The following is a 16,378-nucleotide window of genomic DNA, read 5'->3' as shown; positions in this document are numbered from 1 at the left end:
TGCGTAACCATCCCAGATGGCACCACAAACACATTCATTCACGAGCTCAGCGCGTTGATGCCCATGCTGACAGCCACGCGCAGAGCGCATGCACATGTTTTCCTGTGTAATCTCTCTTGCACCCTGATTAATTCACATGCTCATAAAAACAGTTCACACGTGTGTTTCCTCCCTTACTCTATCCTTCGTATGACCACGCACTGTATAGGCACGGTTGCACATACGCTGTCGGATATACATTTTCTTTCATGTCTGTAGAGACTTCCTCTCTCACACAAACACAGTGGAAACAGCGTGCAGCAATTAAACAATTTTCCCCATCTCAGCTCCCCCACCAAGCAGACAGGGGGACCATTCAGTACCACAGATGGTAGATGATGTGCCTTGCTGCTAAAAATACAGAGTACAGGTCACAGAGTACAGAGTACCTGTGAGCCCAGAGAGAGGGGGATAGAGGCCATGTGTGTACAGAGGGGTTAATTAACAGCTCAAAGGGTTGAGCTGCTTCCCATCTATCAAACCTCACAAGCAATAAATGACAATAACTAAAACATCAGCAAATGAAGCCCTACATGGAGAATTAAATTAAGTTTCCAGATACAGCACTGACATGAGATAGCCATTCCTCAGCAGAAGCCCATGATTGCTCCAGTTACCACAGGAAATAATGAATTTGGGGTGGCAGCTTCCTCGCAACGTTGGCCATGGACACCTCACAAGGGGAAGCTGAACACGGCAGGGTCATGGTCTGCACCAGGTCACTTTGGCTGGCGTCAGTCCATCAACTGCAAAGGAGCTGCTCAGCGTACAGGGCGATGCGAGTGGAGGCTGACCCATTGGGAGCCATGGAGAAAGATGCTGGGAAGCCAGGAGTATGTCTGTGTAGCTCCTAAGCAAGCCTCAAACTAACTAGCTAGAGTATGGCCAGTGTAGACATACCCTAAAATATGGATATGTGCAGACATACCATACCCTGCTAGGCTCTGCAGGGTCTGGTTGCCCATCTCCCCTCCTTGCTGCAGCACTCAGGAGACCTGTTATAGAAAGTGGCCCCCAAATCAGTGGCCTGATTTTGCACTTTTGCACTGTGCTAAGCAGACCGGACCCGGTCCTGCCAATGAAGCTGCACCAAGGTACAGGTCAGTGGGAATCTTTCCCTGGGGAAAGGGAGGAGGTTGCCTCCTTAGGGAGAGAAGACCCTGGGCTTTGTATTTGTTTGCACAAGAAGTGTAAATTTAATCTGAGAGTCTGTGGCCCCCAGCTCGCCCCTGTATCAGCAAACACCTCCCTTCCCCCAGCCCCCTCAGGTGTGTTCAGAGATTAAAGGCTTTAGAGAAGAGAAAGTTTTATTGGGAGAAAGTGTTAATACTAACGACCTGCGTACTGCTGCACTCCAGCGTAGGCTTGCTGCAAGGGGTCTGCTGCAGTGGGGCTCTGTGCTGTGGAGACACAAGAGAGAGAAGGAATTAAGGGGTTAAAACATGACAGGCACTCTCCCTTTCTCTTCCCTCATTAATATGTGGTGTGAGACAGACAGACCCAGGGGATGAAGGTCCCAGAAGAGGAGCAGCTCACTCACCCTACGGACAGGACTGCACAGAGCCCTCCATGATGGCCAGGAGGGTTCTGCCCCCCAGCCGTCACCCTGTGAGACTTTGGAGCAGAGGGCAAACAAACCTCTCCCCTCCTTTCCCAAGCTTAAATTGCCACTTTCCCCCCTCCATCCCACCTTCTTTCTTCTTACAAGCACAGAGGAGTGGCTGGAGGCAGGAGCTTGGAGGTTGCAAAGGTGTGGGCCTCTTAGAAGGAAATCTAGTGCCATTGACCTACCCAAGGAGAGAGACTGACTGTATGCCAAAGTGTGGGGGAGGTTGGCAAACATGAGTGTTACGGACTCAAGGAACATGGACAAAGTGTTTTCTTACAGATGCAAATACCAGCTTGAATCTTAACTTCAAAGATCACCATTGATCATGATGAAAGCTTGCAAGGTCTTGCACTTATCTCCCAAAATACAAGGAGGAATGGTGAGAAGACAAAACTTTGAGGGGACAAACCCAATTAGCTGTCTAAGGCTTGGAGGCTCCTGTTCATTATGAGCATTACTGAATCACAAGGACTTTGAGGATGGGGTAGTCACAGTAAAAAATAAGTGGGATTGCAGTCTTAGGTTGGAAGTTGTTTGGTTGATTTCCTAGCTGACTTTTGGCAGCTCCCTCAATATGTGTGTATGTGAAATGGGAAAGCACTGCCCTACTGTAAGGATTTTCACCCCTTGAAAAGGGATGTGAGGAGAACACATTAAAACCTGTGGGAGATCAGTGGAAGGCATAGTAGAGATGCAAAGCTATATTTTTAAAGAGCAGATGCTCCAGGAAACTGGAGGGAATGCCTGGAAAATATAAAAACTGTTTCCACTTATTCCTGCCTTCTTGAAGAAGGAAGCAACTAAAGTTTATGCTTTTTAACCTCTTCTCAGAACTGTTTTCCTCTAAAAACAGAATGTTGAGCATATTGCTCCAGAAGAAAACTGAACGGCTATGAAAGGTTGAGTGATACACCAGTTCCCGCATCCCTTTGGGAGAATGGATCATAATAACTTGGACCCCCCCAAAATGGCCAAGTCCTGTCAGGTAGAAGATATCTCCTGAGGAAAGTGAGGGGACATGTGGTAAAGGGAGCAAATCTTTATAAGACAACTATGGTTTTGCAGTCTGCAGTAGAGGAGATGATCTACCATGTCTACCCCAAAGGCAACTGCCCTTCCTTGGTTGCACTCATCTGTTTATAGAGCTAGAAGAAATTGTCTCTGCTGCTCAGGAGATGATACACTTACAGCATTTCCTTCCTCTCCAGCTGAGGCTGGACTCGGGCATGCTCATTCTCTCTCTGACATGCTGACAATTAGCAATGACTGCCTCTTCGTTGATGCGGGAGAAGCCATTGAGCAGTACCTGTCTGACTGTGGTCCTTTCCTTTATTCCTTGCCTTAGTTGGGCACACATGGGAACTGCCCACTCTCCCAGCTATAGATGTGTCTATGTCCTGAACAAGACCACCCAGCTCACTGCTGAGCTGCTCTCCTCACCCCATCTGTGGATATCTCGCCTGCCTTTGGAGCCATACTCTGCCCATCATAACCAAGCCATTCATATACACTGAAAATCATGGTTCACCTTTAAGATTAAATATTAAAACTGGGCAAATGCTTTATTGAAAAGGTTTGGAACAACAGGCCTTTAAATGCAGCTTTTTTCCCTCCCACACAAAGCTTTTAGAGTTCATTATTTTCCTGAGTCTTTACAACTTGTCAGCAAGGGCAGTATCTAACCAGGTGTTTCTTTCTCAGGAGGCTGACTTGTGTCCCAGATCACGCAGGTAATTTCCTCCTGGCTCACAGCACATGCAAGCCAGTGGGAAGACTCTCCCCTGATTTCAGTCAGCTTTGCTCCAAGCTGGGAATCACTTACTCATAGGTAAAGAAGATGCAAGGTGGCTGGTCTAACACACAGGACCGCAACACTGACCTAACCATCCCTGGATGCTCTTGAAAAGGAGTGAGTTGAAAGCATCCCTGGGCTGTAGGACTAGACAGCATAGGGAGGCAGCAGCCCCTGCTTGGGGCTCTGTGTTTTATTCGTGGTCTCATACCCTACCTTGGCTGTTTGGGAAAAGCAGTGGTGGCGAGTCACCACCTGCAGGAATTTAACTTGGCAGCTCTTAAAAACAAAAGTGATGACTTTTTAGCTCACTGAAGAACTTGTCTTCCTTAGCTGTGTGTGTTTGCTCAGCAAATGAAAATGTGACTTCAGTACAGTGGATGTGTCCATGCTGGCCAACATGGCCTATGAAGATGCAGGGACACAGACTCCAGGGCTGGCTGGGTACCCCGGCACGAAGCCAAGGTAGCTTGGGCAGCCATGAGCATATCTTCATGCTGCTGCTAACTCTGTCAGATGAATTAAACCTAGTGAAGGGCATAACTGCCTGTGCTTCCAGCTGTAGTATGGATGAAGCCAACGGCTGTTATCGATCCAGAAATCTCAAGACACAGATTAGACATTTGAGGAAGTTGTGGCCATTCTGTGTTCAGTAAAGTGACAGTCCTCCTACATTCTAATGACCCATGAGAATTTCAGCAAGGGCTCAGATGTACGAAGGGCTCACGATCCAGAGCCAACCTGCCCCAGGGGTTACGTGTGACTGTAGGCTGGAGCACACCACGTGCTAAAATTCAAAGTGATGGGGTGACATGAATCATTTCTGTGTCTAAGCAAAAGAAGACCATGAGAGAAAGTTGCTTTATTCCTCCATAAGATACACATAACTTAATAGGGTGTGCACCCCTGTGGCCTTCACACAGACCATGCTACACTAAGGTAGGAGAGTTACCCTGTCTCAGCCACCCTTTCTCCCCATCCAGCTGGCCAGTCTTCTCTGTTACTGCTAATATTAGTTGAACATGGGCATGTGGGATTGGGAACAGACCTTAGCTCCTCTGCATGCTGTCTGTGTCAGGGTGTAAACCCCCTGTGGCCCAGAAGCTAAATAGCTGAGTAAGGGCTGGTAAGAGCTATAGGGATATAGGAGACACTAGATGAGGGACATGGATATCATAAAGCACCTTAAAGGGGCTTTTGGACCAGAACTAGCATGTCTCTAAGTTGTAACATCATCAAAAGACCTTGGATGTGCTGGTGACTATCTGTGCAATTGTGCCCATAGATAACATTTGAAATGGCTTTCCTTGTGGTCAGACTCATGGAGATCTTACGTGCAATGTACAGACATTTAAGAGATTAAACGTGATGTAATGTACACACCAAGGATCAGCTGGTGAAGTGAAAGAAGCAGAGAGGCTCCTGAGAGGCCAGAGGACAACTATCAATCACGTCAGCCCTGCTGAAGTCCGTGGAGCCTTGCTGCTTTACAGAAGCTGAGGATCTGGCCTTGCCAGGGCAAACTAAAGGTGTACTGTGAAAACAGATGGTAATAATAACTTCAGTTGGCAGCTCAGGGCAAGAGCCTTATCCCTGGGCATCGCCTCTATATTAATTTGATCATTTCCATATCTCCATGGGAAAAATCCTGCTCAGATACAATTGTCTCTTTGTGAGATGATCCTGGCCAAGATGCCACAAGGTGACCATGGCATATAACCTTCCATAAACCTGGAGACATAAACCAAGCCAATGACCTACTATATGGCCATAAATATAAATTTAATAAAGGCAGCACTTATTCATTAGGCAGAAGTCAAGAAATGACTCCCAAGTCCTTCAAAGAAAGTAGATACATTAACGTCACTTTCTGAATCCTCTGCCTGATGCCAAAAACCAAGGATGATTTCCCAAGTCAGCATGAAATACCAGTGCTTTAACACCAGGAAGCTTTCTTACTACTGATATATCTCTAGACTGAAATCCAACTTTTTAAAGAGGCATTCAGCTAGTGTTAGGCCCAACATTTAGCTTTTGTCAGAGAATGAAAGCATGGAGGTGGCAGAATAAAGCACGTTGTTAAAAATAAATAAGATTGGTTTAAGTGGTGTTCAATAAAGAATCCCTCCTGAGATGCCAGTAACCCGGCTACAGTCTGGCCAAGGTGAGCTGTTATATAGGTGCCCCAGGTGAAAATGATTGTAGGGGACAGAGGGCTGGAGTCTGCTGTGATGGTCAGGGGTGTAAATCAGGAGGAGCTGCACCGAAGCCAGTGGAGGTGGTGAGGAAAAAGGATGATGGTTACTGCCTGAGCCATCAAAAGGGGGCCCTCCATCCCCCTCAGTGGGGTATGGGACAGTGTCCCTGTCCCAACTCAGGGTAAGAGAAAGCCAAGGAAATCTGCTCTCTGAAATCAGAGGGACACAGTGCTTCTGAGAGACAAAAACAGGGTCTAGCACATTTTGAGCCCCTAAGACACCCTGGGATTTCACTTTGGTGGAAGAAGTCAGCAAACCTTACACTGATATGAAATCCGCTTCACCCCCAGCTTCTGATTGCCTATGCATTTCCTGACAGACATGCTTTATTCCATCTATTTCACTCTATTTTGCAGCGCTGCTCCCTGCATGGGTCTACAAGAACATGTTATCACCCAGATCCACAGCTTTGTGTTCTGCCCCATCTATTCATTCCTCTCACTGTCCCGGAGGTATTTTACACCTCTCCTAGGAGCTGCAGCTTGGCCACTATCACCTCTGGGAAGGTGGATGGGAGAGGAGGATGATCAAAGAGAGGCAGCGCTGTTCAGACGATGGGGGGGAAATAAAATAATGATAGCAAAAAAAAAATCTATGTGAAGGCCAGGATTAAAATAAATAAATAAATAAATAAATAAATAAATGAGTGGGAGGGCTCTATTCACCTTCTGCTTAAATCCAATTTAAATTACTCTCTACAGCCCTAATCTATATCCATAATTATATCATTTTGTACAACAAGCTTGCGAGAGGTCTTAAGAAATTTATGTAGATTAAAATTCATGGGTGCCATAGTACAGATTCCATATTATTAAGATTGACTAGGACAGCTGATGCTGTGATTAAAGAAGCCAGCGTTTACTGTTGTAATTAATTAGGTATTCAGACACAACAATAACTGCAATAACAGAAAGAATGTGCTGATCCAGCAGAAAATGGAGGCTGATCCTGTGTTTTATAGTCTTGTTTCACCATTTAGAGGCTGGACACCACTCAGTCAAAGACATGTCGTTCCTCTGTCCCTTCCCCTACACATCAAAGGAGCCAAGAAATCTAGGGCATTTGTGCCCTCTGCTCCATCCTGCTAGTTGGAAAAGCCCTTTCAGTAGCATCCCCAGGTATTGTAGATGCTTGTTTGGGACAACATATGGGCCTACTATAAAATTCATATAGTTCATCCCTGGAAATCAGGATTATATCTTTATTATTTTCTTAATAGTCCCACCTCCAAGCCCCATCTCTAATCAGGCCCCTGCTGAGATGGGTGCTGTGCAAACACATGATAGGAGTCACGTCTGGCAATGAAGAACTTCCAGTGGACAAAGCAAGAAAGACACAGAAGACTCAGAAATGCAGGAGAGGTGGAGGTGGCTGGCAAGGTGACATACTAATACAACAGCAGAGTCAGGACCAGACTTCCCTCCCTTTGCCTAGGGCCATAAACACATAAGTCAGGGTCAGGTTTTAAAAGCTATTAAGGCACTTAACTCCATATTTTTGGGGAGCTTAGTTTAAGTCACCTTTGAAAATAAAGCTCAAGGTCTTAACTCACTTAGGTGCTTCTGAAAACATCAGTACAGAGCCTGATAAAGAGCCTGGTGGGGCCCTCGTGCCAAAGAAAAATCGGCTGCTCTCGCAAGTGAGGCAGATGGGGCTTGGGCGTTGCTGGGGCAACTGCGGGAGATTTAAACGGGCCCCTAGGGAGCGCGAGCGACCAGGAACGCAGCGACCAGGACGGGCAAACAGGGCGTGGTGCGTCAGAAGGGCGTGGCGCGGCAGTTTGCGTGGCAGTTCGCGCAGGCAGCTGGCGAGCTCTCCTTGTGGTCTATGCCCTCCCAGAAGAGACTTAGCCATGGTCTCCACTCAGACAAGAGCCATCGCCAGAAGGGATGTGGCGACGCAGACGGAGCTCCCACTAAAACATGCAGCCACCCAGGTCTCTGGCTGCAGGGAGTGCCAGAGCCTTGCTCTGGTGACGGAGGGCTGCCGAGACAACACCTGCGTGAGGTGCGAGCAGGTGGAGGATCTGCTCAGCATGGTGGCAGAGCTGAAAGAAGAAGTAGCAAGACTGAGGAGTATCAGGGAGTGCGAGAGGGAGATGATAGGCTGGTGGAGCCACTCCCTACCATCCCTGAGACGAGCACGCCAGATGGAAGCATCAAGAGAAGGAGAGGCTCCCCTGCCCTCGTGCCGCCAGGCGGAGGGAGGGGACCCGAGAGACGGAGGAGGATGGATGCAGATCCCTGCTCGGCGCAGCAGGCAAATCCTCTCCCGGCCGACCTCGCCCCCCCAGGTGCCCTTACACAATAGGTATGAGGCTCTGGAACTTGAGGGCCAGGAGGATGAAGATGCGGACAGTGATCCATCCATGGGGTTGACTAGGGTGAGCCAGTCAGCCCCACGCATTACAACAGCCACTGGCAAGAAAAAAAGAAGGGTAATTGTCATAGGCGACTCCCTTCTGAGGGGAACAGAGGGCCCAATGGGCCGACCGGACCCATCCCATAGGGAAGTCTGCTGCCTCCCTGGGGCAAGGATAAGAGACATTACCAAGAAGCTCCCCAGGCTGGTAAAAGCATCCAATTATTATCCACTATTGGTTGTTCAGGTTGGCAGCGATGAGGTAGCTGACAGAGTCACAAAGACGATCAAAAGGGACTTTAGAGAACTGGGACGATTACTTGAAGGATCAGGAGCACAGGTGGTGTTTTCCTCCATCCCTTCAGTAGCAGGGAGGAATACGGAAAGGAACAGGAAGACCCATCTCATTAACATGTGGCTCAGAGGCTGGTGCCAGCGGTGGAATTTTGGGTTTTTCGACCATGGGGCAGTTTACATGGCACCAGGCCTGCTGGAGACAGATGGGGTTCACATACAACACAGCAGAGAGGAAGCAGTCTCGGAGGTTCCTGGAGTGTGTGGGAGATGATAACTTCCTGACACAGCTGGTAAGCGAGCCAACCAGGGGAGGCGCCCCGCTGGACCTGCTGTTTACGAACAGAGAAGGCCTGGTGGGCGATGTGGTGGTCGGAGGCTGTCTTGGGCTCAGCGACCATGACATGATAGAGTTTTCAATTCTAGGAGAAGTAAGGAAGGGGGTCAGCAAAACCGCTACCCTGAACTTCAGAAGGGCGGACTTTGGATTGTTCAGGAGTCTGGTTAACAGAGTCCCTTGGGAGGCAGTCCTGAAGGGCAAAGGAGTCCAGGAAGGCTGGATGTTATTCAAGAAAGAAGTCTCAAAGGCGCAGGAGCAGGCCATCCCCATGTGCCGCAAGTCGAGCAGGCGGGGGAGAAGACCGGCCTGGCTGAACAGAGAGCTTTGGCTACAACTCAAGAAAAAAAGGAGAGCTTACTGCCTTTGGAAGAAGGGGCAGGTGACTCAGGGGGATTACAAGGATGTTGTGAGGATATGCAGGGAGAAGATCAGAAAGGCAAAGGCCCAGCTGGAACTTAAACTGGCCACCACCGTTAAAGACAACAAAAAATGTTTTTACAAACATATCATCAACAAAAGGAGGGCCACGGAGAATCTCCCTCCTTTGTTGGATGCGGAGGGAAACTTTGCCATGAAGGATGAGGAGAAGGCAGAGGTACTTAATGCCTTCTTTGCCTCAGTCTTTAATAGTCAGACTGGTCATCCTGGGGGTTTTCAGGCCCCTGAGCTGGGAGATGGAGATGGGAAGCCGAATGAAGCCCCAGTTGTCGAAGAGGTGGCAGTCACCGACCTGCTCCTCCACCTGGATGCTCACAAGTCCATGGGGCCAGATGGGATCCACCCAAGGGTACTGAGGGAGCTGGCAGAGGAGCTTGCCAAGCCACTCTCCATCATTTATCAGCAGTCCTGGTCAAACGGGGAGGTCCCAGATGACTGGAAGCTAGCAAATGTGACGCCCCTCTACAAGAAGGGTCGGAAGGAGGATCCGGGGAACTACAGGCCTGTCAGCCTGACCTCGGTGCCGGGGAAGGTCATGGAGCAGGTCATCTTGAGTGCCATTACGCGGCACATACGGGACAACCAGGGGATCAGGCTCAGCCAGCATGGGTTTATGAAAGGGAGGTCCTGCTTCACTAACCTGGTCTCCTTCTATGACACGGTGACCCACTTAGTGGATGAGGGGAAGGCTGTGGATGTTGTCTACTTGGACTTTAGTAAGGCCTTTGACACTGTCTCCCACAGCATTCTCCTGGAGAAGCTGGCTGCTCACGGCTTGGATGGGTGCACTCTGCGCTGGGTTAAAAACTGGCTGGACAGCCGAGCCCAGAGAGTGGTGGTTAACGGAGTCAAATCCAGTTGGCGGCCGGTCACGAGTGGTGTTCCCCAGGGCTCAGTGTTGGGGCCGGTCCTGTTCAACATCTTCATTGATGATCTGGATGAGGGGATTGAGTGCACCCTCAGTAAGTTTGCAGATGACACCAATTTGGGTGGAAGTGTCGATCTGCTGGAGGGTAGGAAGGCCCTGCAGAGGGACCTGGACAGGCTGGATCGTTGGGCCGGGGCCAACTGTATGAGATTCAACTAAGCTACGTGCCGAGTCCTGCACTTGGGTCACAACAACCCCATGCAACGTTACAGGCTGGGGGAGGAGTGGCTGGAGAGCTGCCTGGCGGAAAAGGACCTGGCGGTGTTGGTTGACAGCTGCCTGAACATGAGCCAGCAGTGTGCTCAGGTGGCCAAGAAGGCCAATGGCATCCTGGCTTGTATCAGGAATAGTGTGGCCAGCAGGACCAGGGAGGTGATAGTGCCCCTGTACTTGGCATTTGTGAGGCCGCACCTTGAGTACTGTGTTCATTTTTGGGCCCCTCACTACAAGGAGGACATTGAGGTGCTGGAGTGTGTCCAAAGAAGGGCAACGAAGCTGGTGAAGGGTCTAGAGCACAAGTCTTATGAGGAGCGGCTGAGGGAGCTGGGGTTGTTTAGCCTGGAGAAGAGGAGGCTGAGGGGAGACCTTATTGCTCTCTACAACTACCTGAAAGGAGGTTGTAGCGAGGTGGGGGTCGGTCTCTTCTCCCAAGTAACAAGCAATAGGATGAGAGGAAACAGCCTCAAGCTGCGCCAGGGGAAGTTTAGGTTGGATATTAGGAAAAACTTCTTCAACGAAAGGGTGGTCAGGCATTAGAACAGGCTGCCCAGGGAAGTGGTTGAGTCTCCATCCCTGGAGGTATTTAAAAGATGGGTAGAGGTGGTGCTCGAGGACATGGTTTAGTGGTGGACTTGGCGGTCATAGGTTAACGGTTGGACTCGATGATCTTAAGGGTCTTTTCCAACCTTAATGATTCTATGATTCTATGATTTGTATTTACACCTTCTTCCAGATCAGAGGAGAAAACACTTTGGCTCTGGAAAGGCTCCCACAACTGCCTTGAACAACCTCATTCATTATGGCTGCAGCATGATCGTTGGAAGTACATGGCATCGTTAAAGTTGCTTAGACGACAATTGAAGATGGCAACTTGTTATTATATTTTTAATGAGTGCATTACTTCACTTATTTGTTTTACCAGTCAAGTGTGGTTTATGGCACGTGGCAGATTGTTACAAATGGGTTAAATAAATGCTTCCTAGTCATAATGATGTTTCAGGTGCTCACTGTTGCAGTTCTTGAACTGCTCATACAAAATATGAACAGGAAAGCTCTCACCTGGAGATTTAGGGTGGGCAAACACAACACAGCCAAAGATTTCCCATAGTAAGTAACTTAGCCTCGGGACCACTGAGCCAGGTACATTTCTAAGACTTGGTGTATATCTGGACTGAATGCTGTGGGTCTTGGTTTTTATCCTGGACCTTCTACAGGTGCAGGCAGGTCACTCTTTTTCTGTTCTCCTGATTCACCTCCTCTCTAAACTCTTCTTGTCTGACAACTTTCAGGACTGAAATGTCAGGGTGGGCACTGGGGTGAGGGAAGTCAGTCCCTTTGCCTGCACAAGTAAAGCCCTGATCTTGCCCAGTGCCACTGGATGGTGTCTGTCATGATCAGGACTGATCCTGGACTGACTTGTCCAGAGCAGCAGCCTGCCCATCAGCAGCGCTGCTGTCTAATTGACAAGCTAATAGATAAGGCTGTCATATTAGCATGCCAGCAACTCCTCCCCTACAAAATTAGCTTGGGTAATGATAATAATTACAGATGGAATTTGAATCCTGTCTCTGCTGGCAATGAGTGAAATTGGTTACTGCCTGATAGCTCTTTCTTGAGCCAAGGAAAATGAATTGATGGTCTCGGTTCAGTTCCTAAGACATGAGTTTCTGCAGCACAGGTAATCACCGTTGGGGGACACCTTTACTGCCAATCTCAGCAGTGGCTTGGAAACGTGGGCATAAAGGTTTGGCTGCCCATTTGTACTGACAGCTAGTCCTCACCAGAGAGGGCTGGACCCCAAATAGGGTATGAAGCGGAGCTTGCTGTTCTGCTAGCCCAGACTTACCCACAGTGTAACCAAAGGGGAGTGGGGGGACCTCTGCTGTGTCTGCAGAGAGGAGAGAGAGAGCTAGTCCTGGCAGTGGTGGACAGTCAGAAACAGAACCACTGTGTGCCTGAGAACAGTAAATGAGACGACAAGTTTTTAATGTATTATGAGCAGTATTATGAGCAACCGAGGGAACTTTGCTTTTGTTTTCCTCAGCAACCTAAGCCCAGACCAAATGCACTGAAGAACTGAGCATCCTGGAAAGCATTCCCCATCTGAGGCTCCACAAAGCTGCCATACCACTGGATCCATCCCTGGCTCTGGTCAAACTGGGCATCCCTTGGCCCAGGAGGAATAAGTTTGTTTGGGAGCTGTTGGACACTGTGGGGTGTATTTCCACTTCTTCCTGGGCACATCACTGGGCAGAAGACCACAGAGCAGTCCTCACTCTTTTCTGGGGACTCTGCTCTGTTCCTCCTTCCAGTTCCCTCATTTCACTGATCCTTTGACAGCCAATCCCTTCTCTCTCTTGTTTGCTGCCCTTTGCTCTCCCCATTTTCTCATCTCTCCCTCCCCTTCTCTTCCCAAGGAGGCTTTATTTTTGGAGCGAGCATTTTGTCCAGTCCCTCACATTGCAATCCAGTAGGGCAGGACCTGTCACTGGAGAGCAGAGTGCTAATGGTGTGAGACACAGCAGAAACCAGTGCAGACGGTCTCCACTGTTATTGTACATCACACACTATTACAAGAGAGGCACTGGGCTCTGGGTGGCTAAGAAGCTTTGGCAGAAGAGCGAATCCCTGTTACTGTGGCTAATGTGGAAATGGCAAACACTCTTGTGCTGCTGCAAAGTGACTCACAAGATCATGGCACAACAGATTATGCTCTTTGTCCCCACTATATGTTGTGACGCATTGCCATGTTCAATAGCTCTGCAAACTGAAAGACCAAAGGGGAGGCATTAATACACAAAAAGGTCAGATCTCCAAAGGGACTCAGACTAGTGGAAGGGGAAATATTTAGTCCCTTGTTATTCTGTCCATGCCAAAAAGTGCACTGTGAGGCATTATGTACTGGCTGAGCTTGGAGAAGGTGAGAGCATGGCTTGCAAAGAGTACGCCTGCAAGGAATGGTTTTCTAGTGCTACTGCATGGATCCATAGCCTGGCCAGAGCCACAGAAAAAGCTAATTTCTGCAGGGACTGGGGCTATGATCAGAGACCTGGTGAGTAGGGACCTTCGACCTACTCTTGCCTTTGCCCCAAAGCCATGGATAGTTCAGTAGTCTGACTCAAATGATACTGTGTGTGTCCCTACTCCAGACAAAGGGAATCAAAAAAAGAGCACAGGGGAAGACAGAAAAAAAAGAGTGAAACTACAGAGTAAATACAATTACATGATATGGACCTGTTTTTAAAGTGCAAAGACTGTGGAGTTCTGGAGTCCTTTAGATGCAGCATCAAAAATATTATAGCTAGACACAAAGGTGGACGTGTAGACAAACTGCACAATTAATGGGATTTATTTGGGTCTAAATGATGTGGATGTCATGCCTCTACAGATTTTGATTGTCCTGTTTTGCTATTTTCAGGCAACAAAGAACATTCTGCTACAGGATATAATGGTGTGAACCCACATTTGAGTTTTTTGTGGAGTATGAAAGAGTATCTGAGAGCAAAATTCAGGCTTTAAACAATATATGGCAAGTCATAATCATAGCAAGACTATGGTTATGTACATAATACTGCAGCTCTCTTTTAGACACTTTCAGAATGAGAGATATACCACAAAAGAAAGTTGTTTGGAAGATGCTGACTTTGGATGGGGACTGGCATGTTCTTTTCTTCTCTATAATGTCAGTGCAATTGCATGCTCAGCTTTAATATTTTACTTCTACCCTTGCATTTAGAAACATAGACATGCAAAACCACAGGGCAGTGCCAGTAACAAATTCTACAGAGGAAAGTGCGAAAAATTCCATAATGAACAATGATGGAATAAGCTGCCCAGTGATGAAAATTTCTTTCTAACCCCAAGCAATTAGTGGCTGGCTTATATCATAAAGCATGAAGGTTTGTGTCCTTTCTACATTTTTATCCAGTCTAATATGGCTGTGGATGTTTTCATTACCCATATAAATGTCTAATCCTTTTTTTTTTTTTTTTTAATGCTGCTAAGCTCCAGGCCTCAATAAAGCCTGTGGTAAGGAGTAAAGTTTTGGAGAGTGCATAAATGCTCATGAGAAGGAAGAGAATAAGACGGAGCAAACACATGATATGTCCTACACCCAAACTGCTACAAAGGGGCTTCCTTTCAGGGTTTCATTGCTAGTGGGGACAGGCAGAAGTAAAAAGAGGTGAGGGTTTGGCCTGTCACTGTTCTCTTTACACCTCTGCTATAACTTAAGATGTCACTAAATTACGGGGAAGCTGAGCACCAAGAAAGGCCAATATATTGTTGAAGACACACCGAGATAAATCCAAACTTTACACAAAGCAGACTATTTGGATGTCAGCTTTACCGGCAGAAAGGAGCCTCTCTGCCTGCAGCAAAGTGGAGCAAGGATGACAGTCACCTTTCAGTGTGTTAGGCTGTTGGTGTTTGTGCAGGGACTTACTGTGAATTGCTGGCTGAGCAAGTCTCTCCAAAACTCAGAGAGAATCAGATTAAGGCCATTGACTTTTATATAATCATGTATGAAATACCTAACTGAAAGCTTGCTTTAATTATGGGGGTAGTTGGAGATAGTAACATAAGCTCAAGTCATTAGGATTCATCTAGAAAGATCATCTTTTCTCTGATATCTGCAGTAATGGATCATGGAAGAAAAAAAGATAGACATAGAAATGGATGAATAAACAGAGATGATAGACTGGCAAGCAGGTAGATACTTAGATAGATGGATAGTTGAACAGATGGCTATATTTATATAACCTTAAAGACAGGGTGCTTTCTTGGTGCTGTGGTTAAGCTCACTGAGCATACTAAGGGCTTCCTGCAATCTTCTGATGCCTCCGTAAGCCTCCAAGAGCTCCCCATTCCTCTAAGCTTCTACAAATGTGTATACATGCCTAACTTTTAGCACAGTAAGCCCCTTGACTTCAATTCTGCTTAAAGTTGAACTCATGTCTAAATGTTTACAAAGTGTGTGTGGGGAGGATGATAATTATTTTTCAACTCTTAGTATTTCTGGGCTTTCCTTTGCTGCATTCACAGGATGGCTTTTTTCAGTGACATTGTCTGAACTGTAACTAGGTAAGACTTTTGTATTTCTACGTTATGTGATATTTTTCCTTGTAGCTCATAAAGTCCCCTGTGATGTTGAATCTTCTGAGTTTTCAGGACTGGCTGAGATGATTGATAGAAAAAATTTTTTTTCTTAGGGGTTTTGTGGGCTTTTTGGCTGGAGCATATGACTCAGTGTTTGATTTCCTAACAGACTAGATCAATCCATGAGTGCCCCAGGGTAAAATACTCCTTTGCCAGCTGGTGGCTAGGATCAGTTAGTAACATTTACTTAAATCTTTATTGTTATGATTGTTATTATTAGTATGTGTACAGCAATGGTAAGGAATGTCTTCCTAGCAGAAGTACAGCTTGGAGGAGAGGGCTATCTCAAATCTTGAGGATGCTGAAAAAATGTAGGTGCACATTAAGGACTTGTAAACTCCTGAGTTCTTGGTGATTACAGCCTCAGCGTGTCCGTGTATTTGTAAGTACAGGTATAGAGGCAGGTATGTATCCTTTAATCTCCCTCATTCATCCCTGACTGCCAGGGCTTGCAAAATCACTCCTTCAGTGCTGGCATCTTTTGAGCTAGTCACAGTCTGAATCCCAGCAGCAGTTCTCTGTTGGTGTGCCACAAAAGGATGAAGCTGAGCCCGTTCTGTGGCTATACTAAAGGAGCTTCAGTCTCCAGGCCTGGCAAGGCAACAGGATTTGGACGCAGTGAGCATTTCGGAGACTGACACCCGCTGCCTGTGCACATGATCTGAGGCATGGAGCAGTTTGTGTCACCAGCCATGTGGACCCTCTGGACTCATCCTCCCAGAGCCATCCGACTGCAAGGGAATCCCAGCAGGAGATAACAATTGTGGGTGCTAGGAGATGCAAACAAGCTTAGCATAGCTCCTTCAAGGCTAGCCAGGAGTAAGACCCTTGGGAGTACCGCTAGGAGATCTGCCAGCATGAACTGGTCAGGCCTCAGGTCAAATTTAAGCTAAAGCAAAAGATGCTGGGTGTCCTGATTGTATTCACCAGACAAGTCATCCAG

General features: G+C 47.5%; 1 protein-coding gene across 22 annotated transcripts in view; it reads right to left on the bottom strand.

Moving 5' to 3' along the window:
* LOC309601571 (CUGBP Elav-like family member 4) overlaps positions 1-16,378 on the bottom strand; it is a gene marked incomplete at both ends in the record, with an annotated part of 741,391 nt that overhangs the window by 27,943 nt on the left and 697,070 nt on the right. For 16 of the 22 annotated variants that reach the window (XM_082334636.1, XM_082334653.1, XM_082334642.1 and 13 more), the window contains one exon: positions 1,374-1,439. In XM_082334636.1, the coding sequence (XP_082190762.1) occupies positions 1,374-1,439 (66 nt within the window). The remainder of the gene's footprint in view (positions 1-1,373; positions 1,440-16,378) is intronic. The other 6 variants (XM_082334655.1, XM_082334644.1, XM_082334656.1 and 3 more) reach the window with 1 other exon arrangement.

Source organism: Platalea leucorodia, assembly GCF_965183815.1.
Source record: "Platalea leucorodia genome assembly, chromosome: W".
In the NCBI taxonomy this organism is placed as follows: Eukaryota; Metazoa; Chordata; class Aves; order Pelecaniformes; family Threskiornithidae; genus Platalea; species Platalea leucorodia.
Note: the sequence above shows the minus strand (reverse complement) of the source record. Positions and strands in the feature narration are given on the sequence as shown.